This window comes from Gymnogyps californianus, chromosome 20, assembly GCF_018139145.2.
Source record: "Gymnogyps californianus isolate 813 chromosome 20, ASM1813914v2, whole genome shotgun sequence".
In the NCBI taxonomy this organism is placed as follows: domain Eukaryota; kingdom Metazoa; phylum Chordata; class Aves; order Accipitriformes; family Cathartidae; genus Gymnogyps; species Gymnogyps californianus.
The window spans coordinates 11,945,809-11,973,593 of NC_059490.1; the positions used below are offsets into that span (position 1 = coordinate 11,945,809).

Below are 27,785 nucleotides of genomic sequence, written 5' to 3' on the forward strand. Positions count from 1 at the left end.
AGGTCAGTAACAGATCCACGAGATGGAAAGAGAGTTGCACTCAAAAAGATGCCCAACGTCTTCCAAAATTTGGTCTCTTGTAAAAGGGTCTTCCGGGAGTTGAAGATGTTGTGTTTTTTTAAGCATGACAATGTAAGTAAATTCAAAGTAATTTTGAAGTCTTTGATAAAGCCTAATCGTAAAATGGAGCTATCTATAACAGAAGTATTTTTTTTCTTTTAAGTTATAGAATATCTAAAATGCTTTAAAAGCTCTCTAATTTTACAGTTATCAGATTTCCTGGAAACTCAGATATTACTGTTGCAAACACTATGAAAAATGAAATTATCAAGAATCTAAGGATATTCATAATTTCCCTTCTAAAATGTTTGCAAATAGACAGGCAATACACTTCCACCTGATCTTATTTTAGGCTTTAGATAAATATCAGTCTGCACAAAGCTATGCCAGCTGGAGATGCTTTCGCTTCCAAGCTATTTCTTACTCCATCTTCCTCTCCCCTTCGTTGGAGTTTATTGCTCTCTCAGTTCTTCTAGCAGAGTGGTTGTGCAAGCACTCCCAAATCTGCTTTAGGTAAAATCAGCCAGGTCGAGTTAAAACATTTAAAGAATTATTTGAATTGACCGATACGGTTGTGTCTGAAGTGAATCAAAAAGTACTTACAGAACCTGTTCCACAAGTGCAACTGTGGCTGTGGTAACCTCTGCCATTGATGAGCAGTAACGAGCATCTTGGGAGTACTATCTTCTCCTAGTGGAATGGGATCAGGAAGTGGGTATCTGTTTCAGAACCTTACTTCATCACTTTTCCTTCTGTTTTAAAGTTTACCTTTTTTTATCTGAGGGTATCGTATTCCAGGAAAGATTTTATTTGTGGTTAAGCACTGGGTTCAGATAAGTATTGTTGTTAGTGGGGCGCAAAAGAGGTGGACTGCCTTGCGAGCTTGTACCAGATTGCAGAGTCCCCCCCCGCCACTATCACCAATCCTTGGGAGATGGATTCTGGGACAAGATTTCTTTTGAACTGGTACCTTAAGCTGCTCCTCACCAGGGTCTTCATTATGGAGAAGATTTTACTGAGGATTATAAAATTAAATAAAAGCATCTCTGTAAGCAGTTAGAAGTTGAGCCTGATAACCACTGAAGTTTGTGTACTTCACCTAGATGTCATAGATATTCCTAGGACAGGATCTAAAAGACTACACCAAGGTAATTTTTTTTTCCTGTGAAGGATGTAAATTCTGTGCTGCTGCTTTTCTACCCTTTTGCTTTGCACAGAGCGCTGAGCTTCTGATTCAGAATGTGAACAACTTTGGGTTTTGTAATTCCCATGTGGAAGCAGTGTATCACAAAACTCTTAAAGATGAAAGGCAGAACAAAGTGTAATATCTTTTGCTTTTGCATTTCTTTGCTAGAATTACTTCTTTCAAATATTTTATGGTTATATATATTTTTGAAATAAACTGATTTTTATTGGGTAGATAAATTTATGCTTTTAAGCTAGTACTTGAACAGCTGGAAAAAGTTTCTTGAATTAAAAAAAAAAAAAAGAGACCCTGAATGTACAGCATATCTGAATCTGACTTGGTGAGCTATTAAATTCACATATCTAATGAGACAGAATATTGGTCTGTCTGTGTGGGATAGAACAAAGCTAAGCTCGATAAGAAAAGTTCAGTCTGACTGTCTTTTTGAAAGGGATTTGTTTTTGTTTGACTGGGATAGGTCTTGATCTTGTGTGGTGTTTCCTAGGTACTCTCTGCCCTCGACATACTCCAGCCTCCACACATTGACTATTTTGAAGAAATGTATCCTAAATATAAAATAGAGCATCTTAATTGAGGTAGGTGTAATTTTCATTAGCTTAGAAACTGCAAGTAGTTGGTGGAATCTATGAAATAGAACTACAAAAACCTTGAGCCTGTATCTGAACAGTTTTATTTAAAGAAGGAATCTCTACTATCAAGAACTCTTAGTTAATGTTAACATTGGAGGTGAAATGGTGCAGGATTGAAGATGAAGCTTTGAATATGTAAGAGCCAGTAAATGCAGGACATTGTGGTATTTACCAACAGATACTGCTGCTACTAATGGTGATTCCCTCAAAATATTTTTTTCAAAACTATATCCAGTAATTAACTTCCTCTCAGTTATTAGTACCTTATAATACTTTCTGGTGTTTTCAGAGAGTGCTACTGTCACATGCTTTGAAACCGTGACTTTTCAGAGATGTTGCAGCAGATCAGTTGGGTTGTGGCTTTCCTTGTTCAGCCTCTATCTTGATCAAGAAGACAGATTTCACACAGATATATGTGCTGTTTAACATGTCACTGATGCAAAGGTACATGCTGTCTATCGGTAACTGTATTATAAAATTGAATTTTAGTACATAACTTGACATGAGAATGTCATGTTTTGTTTTTTTCCTTTTTCAAACTTTGTTTGGGTTATCTTCTGGTTTTGGGGTTGGGAATTTCTGCATTCTTACATACTGAAAAGTAAGTCATTGAGCTGGCTAGGCTCTTACTGACTCTCCTTGGAAGAGAAGTTCTGTGACTCAAAGCTGGTTGTTTTAGTACTTACTGTAGTTTTTAAATTGCTAGAAATTACTCTACTGCAATGAGTTAAGTACAGATTTTCATAGTACAGAAAGTATCTAGAAATATTGTGAGATTTAGAACAAAAAATTATTTTAAATAGGGGTAATTCTGTTCTCTGCAGAGACTTTACTAGCTACAGACTAGGAATCATAATAAAGATTGTCTGCCTAGATTAATCCCACTGTCTGTTCTCTTCTTTACGCTGTTGTAAAAATTTAACATGCTAAGATCCAATTTTTGAGAATTTTTTAGCTAATAAAAAATGAACTTGATAATTAGCACTGAATGAGATTATTTGTTTATATTTTATCTTTATGTGTGTAAGAAAAAAGCTCTTCACCAGATTCCTGCCCATAACAGTTTTAAGATTATTTGCAGAGTTTTATGAACTGTTCAGATATTTTTACAACATGCTGTTAGTAACAAAATATCCTTTGTAGACTTTAGTAAAAGTGTTATTTTACAGAGCAGATAATCAAATATCCTAACACATTGACATTTCCATTATCAAATTAGCATTTCAGTACAGGGATCTGCCATACAGCTGAGGTCAGCTAATAGACTTCTGTGTTTTCTGTGGAAAACACCAAAAGCAAACACTGAAAATTAAACTCAATGCTGAATTGTTGAAAGCGAACACTTGAACCACAGCGTATTCAATTATGTGTCATCTCATTATGCTGCTGCTCCTTTTACAGCTTTGGTTGCAGTCTTTTGAGTTTATAATTCACAACCAAATTGTGCAAATAAAAATTTCTTCCCCAAACCAAAATTGCTACCAAAATCTCCTTGTAAATCAGGCAGGGCATAATGAAATGTCTGTTACAAGCTTATGTAAGACACTTGCCAATCAATTTTCGTCTGAAAATGTATGCATATACATTCAGGAACATATATAAAGTGTTCTGATTGAGGATTTGGTTTTATTTTCTAAAATAATATAGTTTTTATACAAATGTAATTGGGACTTGAGAGCTTTTTCTGTTACCTGGATGCATAGTGATAGTTAGGTTTAAAGAAAAATTAATGCACTGTCCCACAGGTGTCCGCATCGTGTGTTCTGCTTATCTTACACGTAGCTTTATTGTGTTGGTGTCGGTCTTCAGTAGAGCTGCTTGAGGTTCGAGTGCCCCAGCTTACTCTTATGGTTAGACTTTGGAAGGTTGTTTGTTGATCACTGATGGGTCTTAGCTGCTTTTTTGTATGACCCACTTTACAAGACAATTAATGGGTAGAAAATTGTCATTCTTTATTTTTAGATAAACTGAACTTTGTGAAATATGGTTTGATCTATTTATAATACCTTGAATTGATTGGTGAAGAAAGTAGGTGTACTTTAAACTCGGTGATTTTTAACCAAAGTACAGCATGATTTACTGATTGATAAACAAATTCATTGGTTGAAAATATTGCTATACTATACTAGGGCTTTTTCGTATGAATGTTAGATAAAGCTCTTAAATTTTGGTTTGATATTTCTTTCATGTGAATAGCATATAAGTAGTCTTCAAAAACTGGATTTTGGTTATTTGCACTAGTTCAATGCCCTCATTTTATAACAAGTCATATGAGTTATAAATTAGATCTAGGTTAAGGATTACTCCTTCCGTGTAGCTGTACAATCAAGAATATTTAAATGGGATAAGCTTATTTTTATGAGCTTAGCTACTGCCAAGTTTTGAATATAAAACTAGAAATGTGAGTTTCCTTCATGGTTAACTGATTTTAAGTCATTCTGACTAGTATTTTATAGGGCTGTCTTTTTTTTAATTTATTTGAATTTCTTGACTAATATTGGTAATAGAAGACTTTGCTTTGTGTAGTCTTCTTTCTCCTTTCTTGTGAAATAATTGCAGTAAGTGCACTTATGACCCTTAAATTCATTAGAAGAATGAACAAATAGGTGTTTCAATTTATATGCACATTTTTAATTGCATGTGCTTCTGCTTACTGTAGTATAAGGAGAACTTATTTCAGATTCGTTTTAAGAAGATCAGGTAACTATATTCCATATTTGGGGGATGTAGTTGTAAAAACTTTTGTTGATCCACTAGTATAGTTCTTAAAGATATAATAGTGACATCCCATTTTTACAATAAGGTATATTGATCAGTGATAAAAGTGTAAAGGGATTGAGTTGGTACTGCTTGATTTCCTTTATTCTTTCTAAGGAGTTGTAGTGCCCTTTTTGGGGAAAGAAAAAAAAAACAGTAAAAGGATGACCAAAATTGTATAAATTATGTGTTGCAAATGAACTGGTGGAGTTAGTTTCAATTATTCAATGTCTCATAGGTACTAGCAAGAATTGCAAAGTATATTTTGTAAAGAGAACTCATTATAAAACTGACTTAAAATTTTGATGATAAATCAAAAGATTTCTTTAGTAAACTGGTGATGAATAAAGGAGTTCTAATCTAGTGAGATTTTTGTTTTAGAATGAAAATTCATTGCAAACTCTTAGATTGAGATATAATTTGAATGTATAATGAGGTTTTAGATTGAAAATCTTTGTGAGTATTTAACATCTTATACAGGTATTGATATTTTTGCCAATATCACCTAGTGCAAAAATGAATAGATAATGGAGCATATATTAGTCTGGGTGTCTGTCTTGAGAAAATAAATGAAAAAGAGATTGTTAGTGAATGTTAGGTTTTTTTATGTTCATCATTAAGTTCATCATTAAGCTGAAGTTCAAGGCTTATCCCTGCAATCATCAACTTACCTTGGTGGAGCAGAAGTATAATCCCTGACACACAAGCTTGGATGATGTTTTGGTTCTGTTGTATGCCTGTTTTCCTAGGTGGACTGACCTAGCTTTAAAGCACATCAGTTATAAAGGTAAATAGTGACTCACAGATTTTGCTAAAGCATCTAAAAAAGCATTTCATTACTATTAACATATCTGTTAATTCTTGATTGAACTGATTTGGCAGTGTTAGGTTTACGGTTGGACTCTGATCTTAAAGGTCTTTTCCAACCTAAATAATTCTATGATTCTGTGATTTATATCTCTCTTTTTTCCAATTACAAAATCTTCTGCAATTGATTGTAATACTGAATTCTGCAACTGGAGATACACAGAGGTTCTCTTTTAAGAGCTATCCTAAGTTTCTATAGTAACTTTTTGAAAACTTTTTCCATTAAAGTGAATATTACAAGCAGCTGAAAAGACATTCACTTTTGTCAGTCTTATTATACTGACTTGGAAAGATTTTAATACTAGTAAAAACAAAGGTGTGCAGCAATTCTTTCCCATTGATCTTATTGAGAGGTGAAAGAACTGTTTTCTGACAGATTACGGAGTAAGTCCCTCACTTATGTAGGGTGGAGGAGGGTAGACAGGGACAAGGTTAAGATTTGGTTCCCCCAGCCAGTAAAAGGGACAATGACAACACTGTTGGGGTACCAAGTAGCGTATGCTCAGGCTTCCTCTTCTTTCAGAGTATCCTTAGAAAGGGTTTCCTTGTTTAAGTACCCTTCTGAAATGTCATCACGGCAAGTTCCTCTGGGCCAACACACAAATAAATTGAACAGGGACCTCAAGGATTAAGAGGATTAGTATACTCCGTAGAAGGCTACGGGTTGCCGATTTGCAGCTGGTAACACAACACTTTATATTGTTGGGTCAGGCAGAATTGTGACTTAGATTCTCACTAGATATTCATGAGAACAGAACAGCTTGATGTACTTTCTACAGGTAATGAAAGCATGGTGTTGTTATTGTCAAACCAGTAAACTGCATGTGAGCGAGTCCTAGATGTCTGCTTGAATGAACTGTGTGCCAGAATGGCTCTATTCTCTCTGTAACGCGAGGGTCTTTTGCCTTGGGTTAAAATTTTGCTTTATTCAGCAGTAAAGTTGTAATACCTTTATTCCAGTATTTGCAAAATCTAGTTGGATAATATTGCCTGGAACTGAAAATGTTTTCCCTAGTATGCATTGATATGAAATTATTTCTATCGAGAAGATTGTGTACACATGGGAAAATACCAGGGAGGTTTTAAAGTTGAATATCACGTATTGTTAGCAGTGATCTTTCAAGCAGAATCTGCTGGCAGTATGTGCCTGGCTGTCAACGATTCAGTAAAAATAGACTGAAGTTTTCCCCTTTGTCTTTTTAATTTCAAACTTTTTATAGGTACTCAGTAAATTATCTTAATTCCTAACTTAAGAATTATGACTTGATTTTTGAACAAGCTGAAATGACACTATGAGAGAAGGTTTTAAAATGTTAACTTTGACTAGGAACTCTTCACGTTGCATGTTTGACATCTGGTGTTGCATTCTTTTTAAAATCTGTTTTAAAAGCTATTTGTAGAATAAATTATCAATAGTAATTAGTAATTATCCACAGACCTACTACTGATTAATCCACATTCCCCCTTGCACTGTTTTGCTTTTTTCTACTCACGGCAGTATTTGATAATTTTACTGCATCTATCTGTAAGCACTGTAAAATACCAGAATAGTGGTCTGCAAGAAGTGCTTTGCAGCACAAATGCATTTCCCATTTGAATATCAAATTCAGGTAACCTCAAGACCAAATAATTAAATAACCAAGGGAAATTCTGAAACTAATGCTGAAGTAGTGGAGTTTATTTTTGTATTCTGCAGACTGCGTCCTGCCATACCTCTGGGGAATGGCTCGCCGTTCCATTTCAGACACGTGTTTTTTACTGACACCAGAGAACCTGTGTGTCTTACTCTTGCTAACCACAGTATACAGCCAAGAAAACTTGTCACAACAAGTCTATGCGCAATCTTGCAGGTGCGATATGCCAGATGTATTTGTCTTTCCCAAAACAGAGCTTCCACAGCATTCAAGCTTTGTTTTGCAGATACAGAGATACAATTATTTAGATATGAAAACTAGTGATTTTATTGTACATAATACAAAATATGGTGCTGCTAAACTGCAGGTGATTAATACCAATGCCATTAACTCAGAGCTGATTGATGACATGGTGCTTATTGGAAGGCTGGGAACTCCAGCTCCTGATGAGTTTTGAAACTGAGCAGGAGTGGAGAGGTGGGACCTGCTGGTTCACCTAAGCGCTTCTGTCATTGTACCCCAGCCCAATTAGGTTGAAAGGCAGAATTTTCTCTGTATTAGGAACTCATCAAGAGCTTTGAAGCCCTTACCTTATGCAGAAGTAAGATTCAGATGGAGTTTCAGTATTTTCTTCCTGGTATGAAAAACTGCCATTTTTATTTTTTTCCCCGACTCCAAAACCGTGTCCCTCCAAAAAGCTTCTGCTATTGCTTGTCTGTGGTCTTGGACACATGCCATAGATTGCCATTTCTACATTGCATAATTAGAGGTGACTTGATGGCAAATATACTTATATCAGTAATTTTACCTATAACAGAAAAGTCAGCTAATTTTAAACATACAAAATAATTTAGACAGGCATTAGATTCATTAAATTTTTTTGAATAGTTGTTGTGCTGTTTTTACATGGACCAGGTCTTTTTTTCATGTTTTGGGTATTGATACAAAATTAGGATGTTACAGAAATATTTTTACTAGGAAGCTATAAAGTCTGCTAAGAGAAGGGAACAGAGGTGGCATCACAAACTAAGCTTGATATGATCCTAATGTAAAAACAAGTATAACTAAAGTATACTAAAATAGGAGAAAACCTCTTGTCCCCATTTTATAGAAAATCCTGAAATATATGAGAGAGAGTTTTGTTTTGTTTTTATAAAAGCATGTTTCTTACAGTATCATGCAGATAGGCACCTCCACTCCACTGTTAGCGTCCAGCTAATCCAGAACTTGTTCACAGAATGCTGGCCTTTTCCCAGAAAAATGGTCTATAGAATTGAGTTTTGAGGTATGCAGAGACTTAATAAAGAAGGCTCTAAGTCATTATGAGAATACCACATCACAGAGCGTACTTTATTCCTTTTTAAAATTTGCCTGTCACTTTGTAAAATTTACCAACTCAGCAGGTCTCCCAGTCAACAGAGTAAGTGAAGTTCTTTTGTGCCATGCATTTGCCTTGGTAATTATTCTGGAGCAAATTGGTACATTTGTAGTTCTAATTTTATACAGCTACTTAACTAATTACTGCTGTCAGTAGCAATTTTTATCTGGTAGTAATATTCAGCTTAGCTGCATATTACAGCTCCAGTGACCACCTCATAGCCAGCATATTTTATGGTTCGACTTAAAAAAGAAAACTGCAGGTACCTGTTTGAATAGTTGATTGAAATCCCATAGGGTTTTTGTCGTTTGTTTTTGCTAAACATTTATAGTACTGGCCGGAGTAAAGTCATTGACCTGCTTGGGTACCAGCTGTTTAAGAAGCTGCCACATTTGTAAAAGGCAGGAACATCAAGCAAGTGCTGCTTTTGCTCTTATTTAGAGACCCTCATTAAATTATCTAGAGACAATAATCAGATAGCTGCTGCTCAAGTTAATGGCACCTCTGAGCCCCTGTCAAGAGAGCTTTATTTAATGCGCAACAGACCTGGAGTGGTGCAGGTGCCATTTCAGGCCCTCATTTAATTTAAGCTGCTTTAGTTGGCATGGCAACTAGTTGAGACATCTGGGAGACATTATGCTCGGGATTGAGATTTAGGAGGATTTGTGGCATAGCAAAACAAAAATCTTATCATAATAAAGTGCAGAGTAATACTTTTGGATTTTTTTAATATTTTACGTTAAAAATGAAATGTAAGGATTTGTTGCAGCCATAAGGTAAAAACCAAATTTTAAAAGGCTGGTATAAATATTTAAGAGGGCCTTTGCAAAAGGAAAAGAAAAATTAGAGGACTAGAAATTATGGTGCTGCAGGGTTGGGTTTTTTCTTTATGAATTCTTTATGAATGCAATTTTAATTTGGGGGTTTTTGGGTCAAAAAGTTGGCAATATTTAATTTATAAAATTAATTTTTGTGCGGTGTGCTGATGGCAGATGAACAATTTGGCTGATAGGGCTTTGGCCGGATAGGGTTTGCAGAGCAACAGATGGAAGGAGAACATTGATTAGGTAGAGATGAAAGAAAATGAAAGTTTTCTCTAGATTGCTATAACTGCAACTTGACCTGTGCCAATTAATCGGTGATAATGGTAAGAACAAGTAGAAGTTTCCGCTGAAGCTGACTTGCTTACTGTGTAACTGAGATAAATATCTTAACTGAACTCAGGGTTTGCTATTATATTTCAGACTTGATATGTAGCAGAGCTGGTTATAAAGAGCATTGAACCAACTGATAGGCTCCTACAGGATAATGGTGAGATTTAAAAACAAAACCAAACCAAACCCCCAACGTTGACCTAGTTAGCTTTGCTTTCAGAGGAAAGGTCAGGACGGCACACTCGTAAAAATACCACCACGAGGTCCATGAGTTCATAAAGTTACCGGAGCTCCTGCATGGCAGATACGGAGGACAAGTAGAACTGAAGCGTGTAACTTCCTCATGCACAGCAAAACCCTGTTTCTTCCTGCAGAAGGAAGGTAAACCTGTACACGCTCCAGCGTTCAGGTAGCACCCGGTCGGAGGAGGCCAGCTGAGCTGCTGCCGATTCTTACAGCTGATCCGTTTGTGGTTTTGGGAGGCTGAGAGCTGACTACTGCTTTACCTTGAACTGTGAATGAACCTGGTACACCAAGGGAGATACTAGATTGGGGCCCAGGAGATGCAGTTTCATTTCTAACTCTCTCCTTGATCTTTTGCATGACCTTGGCAGCGTGCACCACCTCTCTGCCGCATTTTTGTCTGTTTTGAACGTTGCAGGGCTTGGTGTGACTTGTAATGCTTAATGCCTAACACAGGGGTCTCAGTGAGACATTTGATACCTTGCTGTAAAGTAGAAGTTCAGTTAACATACGGCTACCGTGTTTTACCTTCTTCAGCCACTAATGTAATAGTATCAGAGATTTTTGTTTCAAATATGACTGCTAAGGTAGCTTTTAAAGCAGTAATGTTTCTTAATTATCAAGCTTATTTGTTGTAAAAGTTGAAAATTCTCAGTATTGCAAGTTCAATCCTTCTTGAAAGTTGAGGTGCTGTGGTTTTGCTTTAAACTCTGTTCTGAACCACAGCTCCCAAATCAAAACTTAGTTTACCAGTGTTGTTCGTGAATGGAGTACAGCAGAGGCAGCTTCTCTGCAACTCGATGGGCTCTTCATCGCTGGCCATAGTAAAAGCTGTCTGTCGCTAACTGCCCTGCACAACTCATAGGCAGCATATGTCTGTAGTATCCTGAGTATTAATCGTAATGATTTTTGCATGTGTTTTATTACTGTAACATATTCAGGAAATTGACACTATGGTATTGATTTTGTGGGTTAAGATATGCTGCTTGTGTCTTCCGTATTTCTCCATTTTTGAAACGTTATATTTTTAGTGCTTCCTGAATAAACACAATACCCTTCTTAATCCACACCTTAGTATAAGCCACAGCATATATAACTCTTTGTATCTTCAAATATTTGTGTAAATTATCAGTGAGCATGACTATTGCTGTGTTCTGCATGTCTATGAGTACGTGAAGTAGTGGTTTCTGTTTGGTTTTTTAGTTTTTTCTCCAGATAGAAGTTTGGGGGGTTTTTTTCTTCTCCTGTTTAACTCAGAAGAGGTTTTATGACTGGGATTTGTATGCATGTGTATATGATGCTTGAGAAGGTAAAATAGTGGGTACTGGGTAGATTTAGGGAAGCATATGTATTTTTAAAAGTCTGTATTACTGATCGAGTAGCAACCTGCAAGGTACTTTTGACTTTCACAGACTTGCGCTTGCCAGTTTGTCTGGTTAAACCATGTTGATGTATGTCCACTATGAAGACGCTACTTTAGTTGTTTGTAATTTGTGGCTTACCGATTTAAGGAAAAATCTGAAGGTTTCAAGATGCCATTAATTATATTAAAATTTTATTTTGTTTTCTGAGTCGTAATTTGACTTTGGAATAATTTTGTAACAACTACCTTAATGCAAACGCTACTTTATTGAGTAATCTGTTTTCTTTCACAACCCATTTTTTATTTTCGTTCTTGTAAGAGTCTGGAGACTTGACCTCTGAAGAAGCTTTATTCTTTTTTACTCGATAGCTCTGACCTGTAAGAGCTCAAATTCCTAGGAGTTAGAGTAAATGTTTCAAGAGATTATGTGCTGGACTTTCTGCTTTTGCCTTAACTAATAAATTGAAGATATGTTGTCACTGAATTGATGCAGAGTGACCTCCATAAGATTATCGTCTCTCCTCAGCCACTCAGCTCGGATCATGTCAAAGTTTTTCTTTACCAGATTTTAAGAGGTAATTTTTCTTCTTTTAAATTTAATGAAAATTATGTAGTAGTAGTTTTGGGGGTTTTTTTCCTGTTTCTTAATGTTTATTCTCAAGACATCCTCATCTTGAATAAGTTTCCCATGGAAACTTGTTCTTTTAATTTCATATTATGAATGAATAGCAAGGATTAATTATTCTAGTTAAAAGAATACGGCAGCCCTGCTGCCTTCCATCATAGTCATGGGTAAAAATGGCAAGACTTATGCTTCAGCTGCAAAGGCTTTTTCAATGGCCTGTGAGAATCTTAAGGTGGGTGGGTGTGTTTTAACAGTCCTCCAATGCTTTTTGAATCAAGGTACAGAAAGGATACCTAGACTGAGCCGATTTGATAAATATATGTAACTATACCCACTTAAGGTATTCTGGAGAATAGTCTAATTTAAATTGTTATGGAACAGTCCACTAAAGTTTGATTTTTAGCTAAAACAATTTACCATAATAGTAATTTTAAACTTGATTTATTTTTTTTAGTCCATTTGGAAACTTTTATCCAAGAAATGAGATTATTGTGTTTGTCTTTTGAACATCTGATCAGTGTTAGTCCAGTTGCTTTTCCATTGGCTTTATTTGAGTATTTTCACTGGAATAAGATGAAAGTAAACAGTCAGTTTTATCTGTTAGTAAATAAATAGTAGACCGTATTCATAAAGAGCAGAGCAAAGAAATCTAAATTGTATCCAGAATTAGTATGGGCTATTCCAGGTAGCTGTTGTGCTAGAGAAAAGAGTCATACTCCTAAAGGACAAAAGGCATCTGTGCCTCTGTGATTACTGAGTTTGATGACTGGGGGAAGACTCAAAACTCTAATTTCTATCCAAATGGCAGTGCAAAACTGTCAGTTAAAGTTTGTTCAAGAGTTACTTGAATTCTCATTCCATTTGCACAGGCATTTGACCTGAGAGCTTAGTGTTCCCCAGTTTAATGCTATTATTTATTTTTGCTCTATCTGACCCTACTTGAATTATGGCCATTTTTCCATTTTCCATGCTTTGTCTACTACTGTAGTTCATGTGCATAAACAACTTCATGTTGGTATACTTTCTCTGCTGTACTTTTTAGTGAGGTGCTTCCCACATTACTTTCATTTTCTTAAAAAGATCAGAATTATAGCTTCAGGGACAGCAAAAGCACACAGAAAGCATACGTTATCTTTCTTTCCTAACCACCTAAATGTTAGAAACATCCCCAATGGCTGTGATCAGATGTCCTAAGTTCATTAGCTCTAGCTTTGAATTTTTGCACTAATAAAGTTAAGAAAAGGGCCTAGGCTTTACTGTAATTTGGCCTATATTCTCTTAGCCTTGTTTTACATTATCTGCTGCTGGCTTATGAGGTTTTAGTTTGAAAAAAGTGATTTAAAAAAATATATGCAAATTAGCTTGGGTTTAATCTGAGTTTATTTCTGAAGTGCAGCTGTTACCTAGGAAATTAAGTCAAATTTTAGTGCTGCAGAAGTTAAAATTGTTACTGGGAAACAGAGCAGTAAGAGGTATATGTCAATATTCCAGTGTTGCGGTTAGCACAGTATCCATGTCATAACCAGCGAGATGATGTTTTGGTTTTAAAAAAAAAAATAAATAAAGACTACTTAAATTACTTGCTCTGTTTAGTTTGTATATTCCAAAAGTTTTATCATTTCATTGAGTGACTGAGTGTATAGTAGAGGCTGGAAGTTAGAATCGTATAAAAAATGAACCAATGGCAAATTCTTTGCTAATGAGGAGTTGCAAGACCTTCCAGGAAAATGTTGTCAGCCTTAAACTTCTTTTAAAAGGAAAAAAGGTATTTATTTTAATTTCGTTTAATATTTCAGGTCTGAAATATCTACATTCTGCTGGCATTTTACATCGAGACATTAAACCAGGGAACCTACTTGTGAACAGCAACTGTGTTCTTAAGGTGCTACTTAAATTTATTGAAAATGTACATATGTATATGCTGTTCATTATAAATCAGTTGTTATTTTTTAAACAAAAACAATTAATATGAACACTTTTCCTGAAAGTCATTTTAAAAGAAAAAAATCCCACAGATTCTTTAAAAATTATAAATGAAACAAACATCTTCCTTTCCCCTTTTCTCCCTACCTCTCCCCAAATCTGTGAAAGCAAGAAAGACATGATTCTTTTGTTTGACTTGGGTGGGATCTCTTGTGCCCTGAGCAGCTGAGAAAGGCAGGCAGTCCCTTCAGGTATTGCAATGTTAGCGTTCAGTGTGCTAGTCAAAGTAAAGGCAATACAGAATGCCCAAGACTCTTCCATTAACTTCTTAGGCATATGAAATTTTGGAGGGTTTAGGCATGTTGTACAGCTATGCCAAATATAAAAAATTAAGTTTTTTTTACACTGATTTGCTAAGCATTCTGATTGTGAAAGTTTTGGTCTGTTTTCTTAACCCTTCTGGTTCAAGAAATTTTTAAAAATTCTCAAAGCCAAAGTGAGTAGGAGGCTGAATCTTTCTGTAACATTTGGAGGCATATCATGAACAAATGGAATCTGGTTTGGGATGAAATATTCTGTACCCAGAGGTTGGCAATATGTATTTTTTTTTTAGTGCAAAGTTTTTTAATCTTTTAGATTATAACTATTGTAATGCCAACTAAAAATGTACTGTGATTTCAAATAAAATTATAGAAAGTTTAAATGGATGTGGAATAAAGTAGCATAATTTCTTCCTATGCCCCTTCCCCTTTGCTTATGCAGTTACAGCAGATTATCTGATTTATTTAAATGCTGGTTTGGAATTTCCTGCTTCGTTACCAGAAGGTTACCTATTTGAAATGCATTAAGTGTTTTGGTTATTTTAATTTTTTTATTTACCTTCTCAATTTAGATTTGTGATTTTGGATTGGCCAGGGTGGAAGAATTAGATGAATCTCGTCACATGACTCAGGAAGTTGTCACTCAGTATTATCGAGCTCCAGAAATCCTGATGGGCAGCCGTCACTACAGCAATGCTATTGACATCTGGTCTGTAGGCTGTATCTTTGCAGAATTACTTGGGCGAAGAATATTGTTTCAGGCACAGAGTCCCATACAGCAGGTATAATTAAATTTCCCTTTAAAAATTTTTCTACTGCATAATTTCATGGAATCAGTTATACTGATGCATTTTGAACCTCAAACTTGCTTTTGTTTTGCTTGGTTTACACACAGGCAAAAAAACAAGCTACTTTGAAACACTGAAATGATAGCTTCCAGACAGTATTAAAAGTAGTGGTTATTAACGTTAGCTTTTGAAATGTGTATTTTTTTTGTAATCCCCTGTAATCTGCTGCAGTACCAAAGCCTGCTGTAGCATTTTATTGAGATAAGGTAAAGGTGATATAACTGGGATCAAGCTTTTTCTAACAACTAATATGAGAAAGTAGTAAGTTTTCTGTCAAGATGTAACTGGAGATACAGTATTGGCACTTGAACTATTTAAACTGCCAATTAGTAGTATTGCTCAGACTGCTTCATTTTAGTAACGGTCAAGTGTGTAAGAAGGTATTGAATATTTTTTTATGTTATTTAGCTGTGGCTAGGTGTAAAAACATGAGATGCACCAGAATACTTCATCACCATTCCAACAGTAAGCGAGCTAATATAATATACATATATCTCTAATAATCTTGAAGTGCTATTTTTACAGTGATAGAAAATAATGTCTGCAGCAAGATATTAGAGATGAATGCATTTATGCTTCTATCTAAGAGAAGGAACAAGATGTGCTGACATAAAAATGTTTATCTTCAATGTTGCTAGTATTCATCTATAGATGAGAAACTACATAACTTTAAAATTGTGAGATTACGTATATCGATTGACCAGAAGTAAAAACCCATTCCAAACTTTTGTTAAAGGTGACATTCCAAACTCTATACTTCTCTTGTTTGTTTATGCACATAGCATTTTCATGGGTTTGAGAGACATTCACATTAGCATGCTGTTTTCAACATTCGTATATTTAAAATGTTGTTGTGTTGTGTATATATTTTTTCAATGCTGTGTCCTGTCTAGTGGTACCTATCATGTCACCGCAGTAGTGTTCCCAAGGAAAGACTTGCTAGTCACTCTAGACAGCACTGATAGCTTGTATGATCACAAAAAGTAGACCTCCTCCCAAAATACACCTCTCTCTTACCCTTGTGAAGAGACTGCAGAGGACGAAAGCAGTAATGTAATCAGAACTGCTAGTTAAATTGACAGCTATTCTGTTGCAGTCTCAAAAATATTTAAGATCTCCTGTTTTTCTAATCTTTGATCTTTTGCTAAGCTAAACATGTGTGTGATTTTAATAGCATTGGCTATCCTTCCTGAAATGTAACAGTGCAAAGACATTCATCAGATAACTCTGGAATAGCATTATGGGGTGGGTTTTTTTGGGTGGTGTTCACTTTATTCGATTGAAAAGTTGTATGAAGTTACGTAGGAGTTCCTAGATCTTTTATAATCCCTGTGCAGTGGAATGGTTTAAGAAGTAATCACCATATATTTTTCAATTATGTTCTGAGAAATTCAGTACTATTCAAAGGTGATAGAGCCTGTAGAAGTGCCTTGGGCTAGTCAATGTTATGGTCTTTCCTCAAGCCTGTGCCGTGCCCCTTAGTGTAGACTGTACGCTAAAAATGGTTATCCCATACACCCAGTGGCGTTAACCAGGACAGCAAAAACTCTCTGATGTCAGGATAGCCATCGTCAGGCTAGAGTTTTCCTGGTAGAAAAACCACGTAAGAGATCATTTTAAAACTGACTATACTGGAATTTTTAACTTAAATCTGTGATGAAGAAAGTGAGTAAAGCTTTATGTTATAAACCAGACTGGAACTGGTGATTTTGGTATTTTAAACTTCGGATAGTATCATGTTGAAAGTGATGAATATATCTAAGTTGCTTACTCAAGTTACAGTAGCTAACTTTTGATAAGGATTTTGCGGGATTTCTTACAAACGTAAGAAATGAGATAATCTATACTGAGACTTAGATAATCAGAAACACTTTCAAATATAGTATTTCCTAACACTTCCTATTTTTGCTTTTTACTGATACTATTTAGAATAGTTAGCATTTTTGTATGATACAATCTTTCTATTTTTGTTTAAAAATGCATTTTTAAAGGTGCAAATGCAAGTTATTTTTAGCTATATGTCCAGAAACATTTAAGACATCTAATTTTATCTTTTAGTGCATCTGTGGTGCAGGAAGGGTGATCTCTGACGTTCTGACTATCTGTGGGAGCAAATGCCTTTCTCTGCTTGCTTTAAAGACTAGTCTGCACACTGTTTTCTAAAAGGCAGGTTATAGAGTGCTAAGTTTTAACCACCTTCCTAGGTTAGCCAGTTCCTCTAGTCTGATTTTGCTGATTATTATTTAATCCTCCTTAAAGATAACCGGTCACATGCCTGAGACAGTAAGCAGAATCCATTCAGAAGGATCAGAGCGCCAAGAAGAAAGGAGAATCGGGCAGATACTGCCAGCCTAGTGTAGCCATTTCCCGTCAGCCGTAGCACGTAGATGAAGTTGCATTGCTGGCATGTTGTGCAGCCAGCCTTTGACATGTCAGCACGCATGTACGCAGAGAAGGCAGGCTTGCTGTTTCACACATCGGTATACCAAGGGTGTGCTTGTTGCTGGATACCGCTTTTGTGTTTCGGACTTCAGCAACGTTTACTTGAGCAATTAGTGCATACCGGCAGGAGGGGATCTGTAGGGCGAGGTAGTCGGTGCTGAGGACCTGACACCCCAATTTTCCACAGTTCAGAGTGGAGATGTGCTTTGGAGTGGGCCTGGTCTGGTTGCACAGGCTGGATGCAACTGGCAGATGAAGTGTCTTTAGATGTTCTCATGAAGTGCATCCCCCAGGTAGCCTTATCTAAAAGGAGCCCCGTGCCTGTGCTCCACGACGCTCAGTGCAAACTAGAGCGCAGGCAGCGGCGGCAGCTGAGAAGTTAGCTTTGAAAGTGCACTCCTCCTCCTGACCTAGAATAATAATGTAATGATGCAGATTCATTGCATGTACCCAAAAGACTTGAAATTCACGCAACTGAGGTCAGTTGAATTCAAAATTAATGTTTTGTAATATTTTTTCTATTTTTACACTACAATTTCAAAATATATTTTGTAATACTTCAGAAAAATGCATGTAATGACTGATGACATGCATCTAGATAAAGGAAACCAGACCTCTTAACGAAACACTTCTGTGAGTGTATTGGAAATGTATGGGCTAAGACAAGAGAATTTATATCTTGAGAGATGTTAAACATGAACTTTCAGGAGATCATTATGAAAATTGTTTTCAGTGTTTTTTCTTGTAACCATTACAATAAAGTGTGTGTATTTCTATCCATATCTATATATAGAGATACAAATGTATATTAACATATTGCTGTGTGCTTCAGGAGTAGTTGGCTGAAAAGTACAGGTGTTTATGCAGTCTACATTCCCTGATATGCTGGTATAATTTATAATATTACTTTTTCTATTTTGTAAATACATTGATCTTTTATTATATCAGCTCCATGTGTCTATTTCTCAATTATATATTTTCCACATCTAAAAACTTCAAGGTTTAGGATTTTTTTTCCTGTCTAGTTTTCCATCTCCTTACAAACGTAGGTACTTTGCTGTCACTCCTCCGTGCAGTTACGCTAGCCCTGGCCGCATGGTGCCAAGGCACATGGGAGGACACGTGTTCAGTACCCAGTTACGACGTTGCATGTACCTCGAGGCACTGGGCAGACTGGTGCTTCTGCTGGAGAGTGGGGAAAAGACCGAGAGAACACACCAACTGGAGAGTCACACAGTTTGGTGTGTAAACAGCAATCGCATTTCACAATGTTATACCAACAGTCAGTGGGGGATTTTCGTGCGTACAAGGCCTGTATAATGATGATAATGGGTTTATTCTCAGAGGAGAGCTCTGCAGTGGCTCGTTAGCGCGGGTGGATGGTGGTCACAAGGGAACGCTTGGAACCAGGGTGCCGATCTCACCACTGACAAGACTTTTTTTTTTTTTTTTTAGTTTTGCTTAACTTACACAGGGGTTTTGTTTGTTTTCATTCACTGAAGGAGTGTATGCACACACTTCTGTAGAAATAAGGTGAAAGCTTGTCTATTGCGTTCCAAAATGAAAAAGGTGAATGAAATGTCATTTCATTTAAAGTTGAGACCAGTTTTAAATGCAGCAGCATCTTTGCTCTTTTTTAGGTAGCTTTTATTTTCCTTTGAACCAGCACCACTCCTTTTCCTTCCTCTGGTGCTGGACAGATTTTTTTTTTTTTAAACTTATTTTTCTCATATATTGGAATTTTTTATATAGTATGTTTGTACTGTGGTTCTGAGGGTTTTTTTCCCATTTTCTATAGTTTTATTCCTGTTGATGGCAAAATATTTTGTGTAAAGTAGTAGTTGACCTGTTTTTGGGGGGTAATTTTGTGTGGTATATTGGTATGCAATGCTGACATTCAGTTGAGAATATTTGGGTTTTAGAATGAGTAACACACCATTAACAGTACTTAACAATTTTCTTAATGATGTAAAATTGACTTTTAAATTGCAATAAAATATTTTACTAAACCTGTAAACAAAAAAAGCTCCCAAACTTGAAAATCAGCTTCTGTTAGGGCTTTTTCAGTGAAATTACAAATGTTGTATTTGCTATCTACTAAATGTATACATTAATATTTGTAATTTACTATCCGTAAAGTAGTGGTTTTGAATTGATTCATACCTTAAATGTAATTTACGTTAGCTTAAGAATCTGCTATCATAGTGAAATGTATTAATATATGTCTAAGACCTCAAATTTATATGTTCTATACCTGCAGTTGGATTTGATCACAGACCTGTTGGGAACACCGTCGCTGGAAGCAATGAGGACGGCTTGTGAAGGCGCCAAGGCACATATACTCAGGGGTCCTCATAAACAGGTATAGCTGGAGATTGCTGGCCTTTTTTTACACTTGGTCAAGACAATCCTTCAGTCAGCCCCCATAAGCGAGGATTTCCTCTGTGCAGGATACTACTGCTGCATCAGCGCCGTGTTTCACGTCTCGATTAAATTCTCATGGCATGTTTGTTCATAAATACTTTGTTTGGATATTTAATCTCAGAGCTGCCTCTGCCTGTAAACTGGGTTAAGTTTGCCAAAGGTGGTTGTGGTGTTGCAGTGGCATGGGTTAATGGTGTAGTTATTCAGACTACTATTGAGACAAGGTGGTTTTTCACTAGTAAAGTGCATTTCTGGCTTCTGTCTTGTATGTGTTGTTTCACTTGATGACACAGGTGAAAGTCTCCATTTTTGAAGCGACAGTGTTTTGATAGCTATTTTGAATGAAGATGTTAAATTTAAGTGATAATATTGGCAAGGGACATAAATTAAAATTGACAGCATAGTTCAGAAAGCCCTGGAGGGACTCCTGTACTGACAGGATCAAGTGTGTTAGAAGTGGAAATCACCCGTTAGTTATCCAGATCTGTAAACAGAACAGTCCAGCAACTCATCACCAAAGGGTCCCCTCACACATCTGTGCAGTGACCCGAGCTGTTCGTGAGAGGCTTAACAAGATATTGAAAACTGAGATACAACTTTCAACATAACTGAAGTAAACATTAATTTAAAAGAAAAAAAAAAACCACAACCACCAGAGAAAAAAGGCAGGATGATGTCATTATGCTGACTGGACAATAAAAAGCGCAAATGAAATACACTGTTAATAGATACAAAGAAATGCTTATGCAGGAATCCATAGTGCAGTAATAAAGCAGTATGTCCATCCAATATGGTCATTTTTATGATTGTTAGATAGTAAAAATTAACAAAGTTAATAACCTGTACATGTTAATACATCGGATCTTTCCAGTAGTTAAATTTGCATCTTTATTTTCTGCATGTTGAAGTAATTTCTCAAATGTCTACTCACCATAATAGTAGTTACCATAGAAATGAGCGTTGAATATATATTCTGCTATATTATTAACATGTGGGAGTTCTGCCTCCTTGGCACTTTTGATTCACTACATCAAGTTGTCTCTATTCCATTTTATGACAGGTTTTTTTTCTTTTAACATTAATAACAGGAGGATTTCCTTAAGACTTTCTCTACCAGTTTTAAAACAAATCAAGTCTATTTTTTTTGCTATCACATGCTAGAAGAGTTGTAACATTTAAGCATGTAGTCTGCACTTTCAAGGTTTGAGAAGTTTTTTAAAAAAAAAAAAAGTTTTATAGTGATTGAAGCTGGGAGAAATACATCCACTATACTTTATCTATAAAAATATGTAACAGTATACAAATATATCCAGATACTTTCTAGAATACATTGGTTTTAAATTCTGATAATTTGATAATCACTTGACATTTCCAAAGTGCAGTAGTTGTGCTCTTGGTAGTAGTAAGCAAGAACTCTGGAATTTATTTGTTAGCCTTGTTCCGTTTGTTAAACCAGGATGTTTTATCAAGAATTGAAATGGGTAGAAGAATGTCTTCTGATTTTCTGATCCCAGTGCTAAGGCTGTTCTTGTACAAGCCTCTGAAACTGTGTGTCTCTTGACCTGTTGAATGATGGGAATACTAAAAAGCAAGTGAGGTGAAATGGTATCAAATGTTTCCTATACAGATTTAATGTCCTATAGCCACTAAGTCAGAGGAAATAAACTATCAGCAGTTAGTTCTGTGTCTGTTGAGGAAAACAACATTCGTTTTTCATGGAGTGCCACAGAAGTTGAACAGTCCCTGGAGTTGGCGTGCTCATTTGCAACTTGGAAACAGGGGTTGCAGTGCATCCAGATGATTTCTTCAATGATATTTTTCTGTTTTCAACTTGAAGCACACTTCATGTTTGAATGCAAATTCATGGCTTTTCATCTTTTGAAACAGAGATTTTGCTGGTTATAAATAGCTAAATGTTACCAGTTTCTTAATTAGATTAATAGGGAGGGAAAACCAAGTTAGAAACTGGTGATTACTTTGTCACACAAACTATTTTTAATCGATGTAGGTGAGCATAGTAGGAGTTAAGGGGTAAAGCATTTTGCTGCTTTATGTAAAAAGAGATTAATGCATGAAGTTTCTGATGGGAAAAAACCCCACCCCACTGTGTGTTGGCATCATGAAAATTTACATACTATGTAGACTTCTTTGTCAGTTTTGTATTTAAAAATTTTACTTCAAACTAAATCGAAGTGAATTGATAAAGTTGCTTAAGTGGCAGCCCTAGGAAGAGCGTCTCCTCCCCCATTCACAGTGTACCATAAGGAGTGGTTTGGGCTTCGCTGGCAGTCATGTGCTGACCCACTTCTAAAAGTAAAATGTGTTGGAGTTCATTCCCTCCCTGCTGTGGTCCTCGCATTCTCTGCTGCGGAAGAGAGAGATCCAGTACGATGCACCTTACTTGCTAGAAGAGCTGACCGTTGATTCCATGATAATCAAATCTTACAGCAGTTCAGTTTTTACCAATTTCTTCTGCCCTTGCTAGTACTCTTGTCAGGACTGTTTCTGATCTCTAGCTGTCGACTGGATTGCAGTTTGCCGAGAAAATGCCGTCCCCAAAAGCTGTATATAACCAGATGCTCTTGGAATGGCAGACAAGCTGCAGACAAGGGGCATAAGTGTAGCAAAAAAAAGTGCATCCTTCATTTGTATTGGATGCAACCGCTTCCATAAGCAAGGAATGTCATCATATTTTTCTGCCGTAGTATATGGATGAAACCTACTTAATCGCAGTGCTTGGGTGACAGTGCTTTTTTGTGTAGATGGTACTTATTAATTAGAAAACTCATATGAAGTTAACAAATATCATAGCTTTATATTCTATAGACTGCACTTAGAAACACAGGCTGAGAAGTGCTTAGTGCTGTATTTGGTAGTTCAGGGTTAACTTAGAATGATGTCACTGTGGAGGTGTAATTTTTATATATACTGACAAATTTACAGCAGCTAAATAACTTGTATTCATTTGGTTTGCTAAACAGGCAGACGCAACAGATGCCTGCAAATACTAGCATTGCATACCAGTTATAAGTCTGTGTAGAGTTAATGCACTTCTGGAAATCCTGTGGATCCATGCAAAGTTTGTCAGTGAATATCGTCCCATAAATATGCTAGCTAGCTTTCAATTGATTTGTTATATTTTAGGCAGAAAGTTTTAGTCATTTCTGTCAGCCAGCTAGTATATTCTTCCCACATCTCAGTAGTAGTTGATCACTCAGGCTAGTGAAGCTCTCTGTATCGTTCTGCCGGCCCTAATGGCTCTTCCCAACACCTGCACGCACTAGCCGATACGAACGCTCTTTGAATTTCCGTGGGAAGAATACAAAGGGATGTGTGTGGCTGTGCATGTATGCGATTGTTTATTTCCTTTTAAAAAAAAAAAAAAAAAAAAAGACATTTTAGGAGTATTGGACTTGGAAGTAACACAATCCATAGTAGGAATTTTCTTTGCAACAGTGCCTGGCCTAATATCTGTGGGGTTCTTTTTTTCTTTGGTTGGGGTTTTGGTTTCTTTTTTCAATAGGTTTGTGGTTTTGCTTTCCTCTAAGTGTGAAAATTGAGACTTTCTTTCCCCCATCTTACTCCTTTTTTTTTTCCTTTCTTTTTTTTTCCCCCTTCACTTCAGAAGAGTAACTGTTCACTTGTTTCGCAACACTATTTACTTTGAAGACTAACTGTAGTGCACTCTACTGCCATGCTTTAAGCTAAACAGGAATAGGAATAATGTCAGTTAAGCAGGAAAATATTTCTTGATTTTGGAAACTGACATTGTTGTGGCTTTAGAAAAAATTATCTTAGAAGCTGATTCCAGACAGTCTAGGATATAGCTAATGCTTTAAAATGAATGGCATATAACATTAACATTATTGTTGATTAATTTTTTTTATTTTGGGCAACTTCAGGCAGTACTTCTTCCCACGTGTTAGGAATGTGGGGACAGGGGTTGTCTTCACATTTTGCTACCTTTAGTGTTAAGATTTAATTCCAGCGTCAAAGGAGACTTTCAGGCTAGAGAGTACGTGCAGTTAAAAGTTGTCGAACGGCAACTTTATATGTTGAGTAAAATCTCGTTAAAGTATGACCTGCTTGTTGAACTGGCAGGGCCCGGCGGCACTGCCGAGCCTGGAGAAGCAGTTGTCCTTACCCCCACCGCTGTATCAGCCCTGCGCTCTGCAGCACGTATTGCCGGGGGATTTGTGCCTGCCTCCAGGTCCGTAGCTGTAAGGAAGGTTGTGAGCTCATATTCCCAGAAAAGGCTGGATGTCCCCAGTCTTTAAAATCTGTCTTTACTAGGGTATTTGTGCCGCAAGGTTTTTCCACTCTCAACTAAAACTGGAAGCTGTCGGAATGGGCAGGCTGTCGTGCTTGTGAGCGTGAGCAGAACGAGGAAATACAGGAGGAAAATGATCTGCAGAGCTGTTTTTTGCGGAGCTAACCAGAGCAAGAATCGCACGGCTGCCGCCAGCTTCTGGGTCGTTCCGGCTTTTTTTAACCACGCGGTTCGTGCCCGCGTACCGCACTGTAAAACCGGGGGAGTTCGCTGAACCCCCCGTCCCCCCTCCCCCAGCCCTTCAAGCCTTGGTGGTTGGCCTATTTATCTCCACGTAAAATGCTGGATGCCTGAAGGTCATTTTAATTGTACTAGATGTCACTGTCAGTTAGATATGGATCGCCTGGGTAAGGAAAAGCAAAATAATCCATAATTTGGCAGTGATTGAGATCAGAAAAATGAAATACTGGAAATGATGTGGTTAATCAAACCCCTGAGCAGCTACAGCTTCGAGTGGTGTCTATGTAGAAAAGTAAGTAAATAAAATATAGCTTTGTCCAGGGGTTACGTCTGAACTAAGGAAAAAAATAATCAGTTAGATCTCTATTACAATTGCTGAGTTTTGTAATAGTGATTATTATCTTGTTGGAAAGCGTTAGGTAGCGCGTGTCCTTCTTAACAAGAAGTCTGTCCTTGGTAACTATAAAATAGCGCGTGCTGTAACAGTGTTTTCTTGCTGATGGATCTGACAGGACAACTATCTGTACTTTCTTTCTCCTATTTCCCCTACAGCCATCCCTTCCTGTCCTATATACACTTTCCAGTCAAGCTACACATGAAGCAGTTCATCTCCTTTGCAGAATGTTGGTCTTTGATCCAGTAAGTATGATTTAAAAGTATTTCTAATACTTTTTGTTTTAACAGTTTTTGTCGTCTGCTACTTAAATGAATATTTTAAGTAAAGGACTGCTTTAACTGATTTTCTTCTACATTGCATTTCAGTACTTTTGGGTCTATAAAAGACGTAAAAGTATCATCTTATAATTGGTCAATTAATTTCCCCCCGGAATGGGGGTTTCGCATTTAAAATCTAGTGGTCTTTTGAAGAAAGCTACGACAGAGTGGGAAAGATGAGGGTGTTCATGAATCATGCTATCTTTTCCTAGCTAGGTGTAGGTAGCAGAACATCAGATACTTTGATGCAGTTCTAATTAGAGACGCGTGGGTGTTCATGGTCTTGCAACACACAAAAAATTCCTTCTGCATCCGCAGAGTCACATAACAGGATCTTTTTTTCCACTGAGCATCTGCTTTTCTAATAAAAATGTGCTGCTGTGGATTTTGGATTTCATCTCTTGGGCTTACTATACAAAATTGTCACTAGAAAATCTGGTACCTGAATCGATGATCTCAGTTATTTCATTCTTACAGAAAACCCCCTAACATTTCAAATGCAAAATAGGCAGATTGACTGAACTGCAAAGGAGGAAGCTTGCAATTGATAAAGTATTCAGAAGGCAGTACCTTTTGATTTTATTTTTTTAAACCTTAAGATTGCTTTACTGAACAAAAGCATAGAACTGTTAAATCATAACTTCCACATAAACAAACTTAATTTTTTTCCTTTCTAACTGCCTCAACACTTCGAATACTATTATTCCCAAACCATATTTAAATAAAGGTGGTTTTGGTTTTTTAAAGAATCAGGACAATGCTTTAGAACAGGTGATTTTAATTTCATCTAAAAAATATCCCGGGAATTGGGACACTTGGGTGTTACTTGAAGCTTTGCCACTGCTTTTGCTCAGTAACTTAGCAAGTAACTGTTTGTGTTTTGTTTTGTTTTTTAATTCACCTATTACAAGGGATTTCATTACACCTTGAATTTGCAGTAGCACGTCTGTCTGCAATTCTTCAGAAACAGATCGTATTCTCCTTTTTTGACGGGCTGGTGTTGGACACCTAGAGACTGAGGGCTTTACTTGGGTTACGCACAAAAAAAGTCTTAGTAATGTGGAAGCAGACTTTGTAATTGAAACCATTGCTCTGACCTCCTTCTTCCCTGCGCTTCCTTCACCACTTGTTTTCTGAAACTTGATGTGTAAAGTCTTTCTCAGAACTCCAGATGCCACATCCTGCGTTACTCTGTTATCAGTGACGCTTAAATTTGTGTTTTACTTTAAATACGTACTTAAGGACACACTAAAATGTTTCGCAGAGTGTGGACCTTCAAAATGCCGTATTTGCTAACAGTGAACTCTTTGGGCTTCTTTTGATTTGTTGTAGGAGTCATCATTTTAAGGTTATCTGGAGAAAGTAATTATTGAAAAATATATTTCTAAAGATCATAGTAGCAGCATTTTCTAGCATTAGCCGTAGCCGGAAAGGTCACTGTCGTCTTGGCACTGCTGCTTGTTTTTGAGGAAAATCTTCCCCCTACTGGCAGCCTTTGCAGGTCTGAAACGTTCTCCGACATGACCTGATCCTTTAACGTGATGAGGGGGTTATGAAACGATTTAGAATTAATTGATGAGTAAGTATGCTTTAGACTGTTTCGATACCTCTGAAAATATCCTAACTAATGTTTTTTATTTTATCTTCTTTAAATGCAATATTTCAGTCCAAAAGAATATCTGCTAAGGATGCCTTAGCTCACCCATATCTTGATGAAGGGCGGTTGCGATACCACACTTGTATGTGTAAATGTTGTTTTTCCACATCTACTGGAAGAGTTTATACTAGTGATTTTGAACCCATCACTAATCCCAAATTTGATGACACTTTTGAAAAGAACCTCAGTTCTGTTCGGCAGGTTAAAGGTGAGTAGTAGTTAACCTTTGCCTCTGCATTTATCTTCCTGCTCCGTCCTGTCGTAGTACGTAGTTAGGATGTGCGATCTGGATGCATACACTAACCCAGGTGTTTTTTTCTTTTAGGTATTTTTCCATAGTAGATACAGGAAATAATTTCTTTTCACTAAAAGAACAGAATTGCTTGTAAATGTTCTGACGTAACATAATATCACATGCATTAGCTGACATGCAGAAGTCTATTGGTTTCCAACCTTAATGGCCGCCTTCTCTGATGCCAGTGTTCCCCACGCCACTCACTCTTTTGTTGAAGGATTGCACCGGGGGGAAAGGGAAGTCACCGTTGTTGCCTTTTCGGAGCGCGAGGTGTAATCTTGATAGCTGTCCTGCAGCAAGGGTCAGCAGCATCAAGTAACGGAAGCGGGGTAGCCTCGTGGTTCTCCTGCTTCGTCTCCTCTAATCTGTCACAGTCTGCTCACGCCGAAATGTCGGTGTCAGGCGCCTTCAGAGCAGTGCTGTCATAAGCTCTGATGCTGGTGCCACTCTGTGGTTCTGGCAGTAAGGCAGAGGATGCGCTCTGGGTCGTGACATGCTGTCATGAGGAACGTCAATCCTGGTGCCTGGAAGAGGAAACTACTGCTGCAGATGGTTACGAAATGCCGGCAGTTGCTTTGTGGCACTAGGGATTTGAAGTCTGATTCCATCATAGCAAACAAGCCATAAAATAGAGTTTGTTTCTTTTGAAATCAGATGCAATCAGGAAAGCAGTCCTTTTATGAGAGCAATACAATACAAGAAATAGCAGTAGGGATTTAGGTTCTGTTTGGTGGC

At 36.9% G+C, this 27,785-nt stretch overlaps 1 protein-coding gene across 1 annotated transcript in view; it reads left to right on the forward strand.

Moving 5' to 3' along the window:
- NLK (nemo like kinase) overlaps positions 1-27,785 on the forward strand; it is a 64,476-nt gene that overhangs the window by 33,410 nt on the left and 3,281 nt on the right. Inside the window, exons 2-9 of the mRNA XM_050909227.1 lie at positions 3-132; positions 1,752-1,807; positions 11,761-11,867; positions 13,714-13,799; positions 14,733-14,942; positions 19,711-19,812; positions 24,937-25,023; positions 26,765-26,963. Coding sequence (XP_050765184.1) covers positions 3-132; positions 1,752-1,807; positions 11,761-11,867; positions 13,714-13,799; positions 14,733-14,942; positions 19,711-19,812; positions 24,937-25,023; positions 26,765-26,963 — 977 coding nt within the window. The remainder of the gene's footprint in view (positions 1-2; positions 133-1,751; positions 1,808-11,760; positions 11,868-13,713; positions 13,800-14,732; positions 14,943-19,710; positions 19,813-24,936; positions 25,024-26,764; positions 26,964-27,785) is intronic.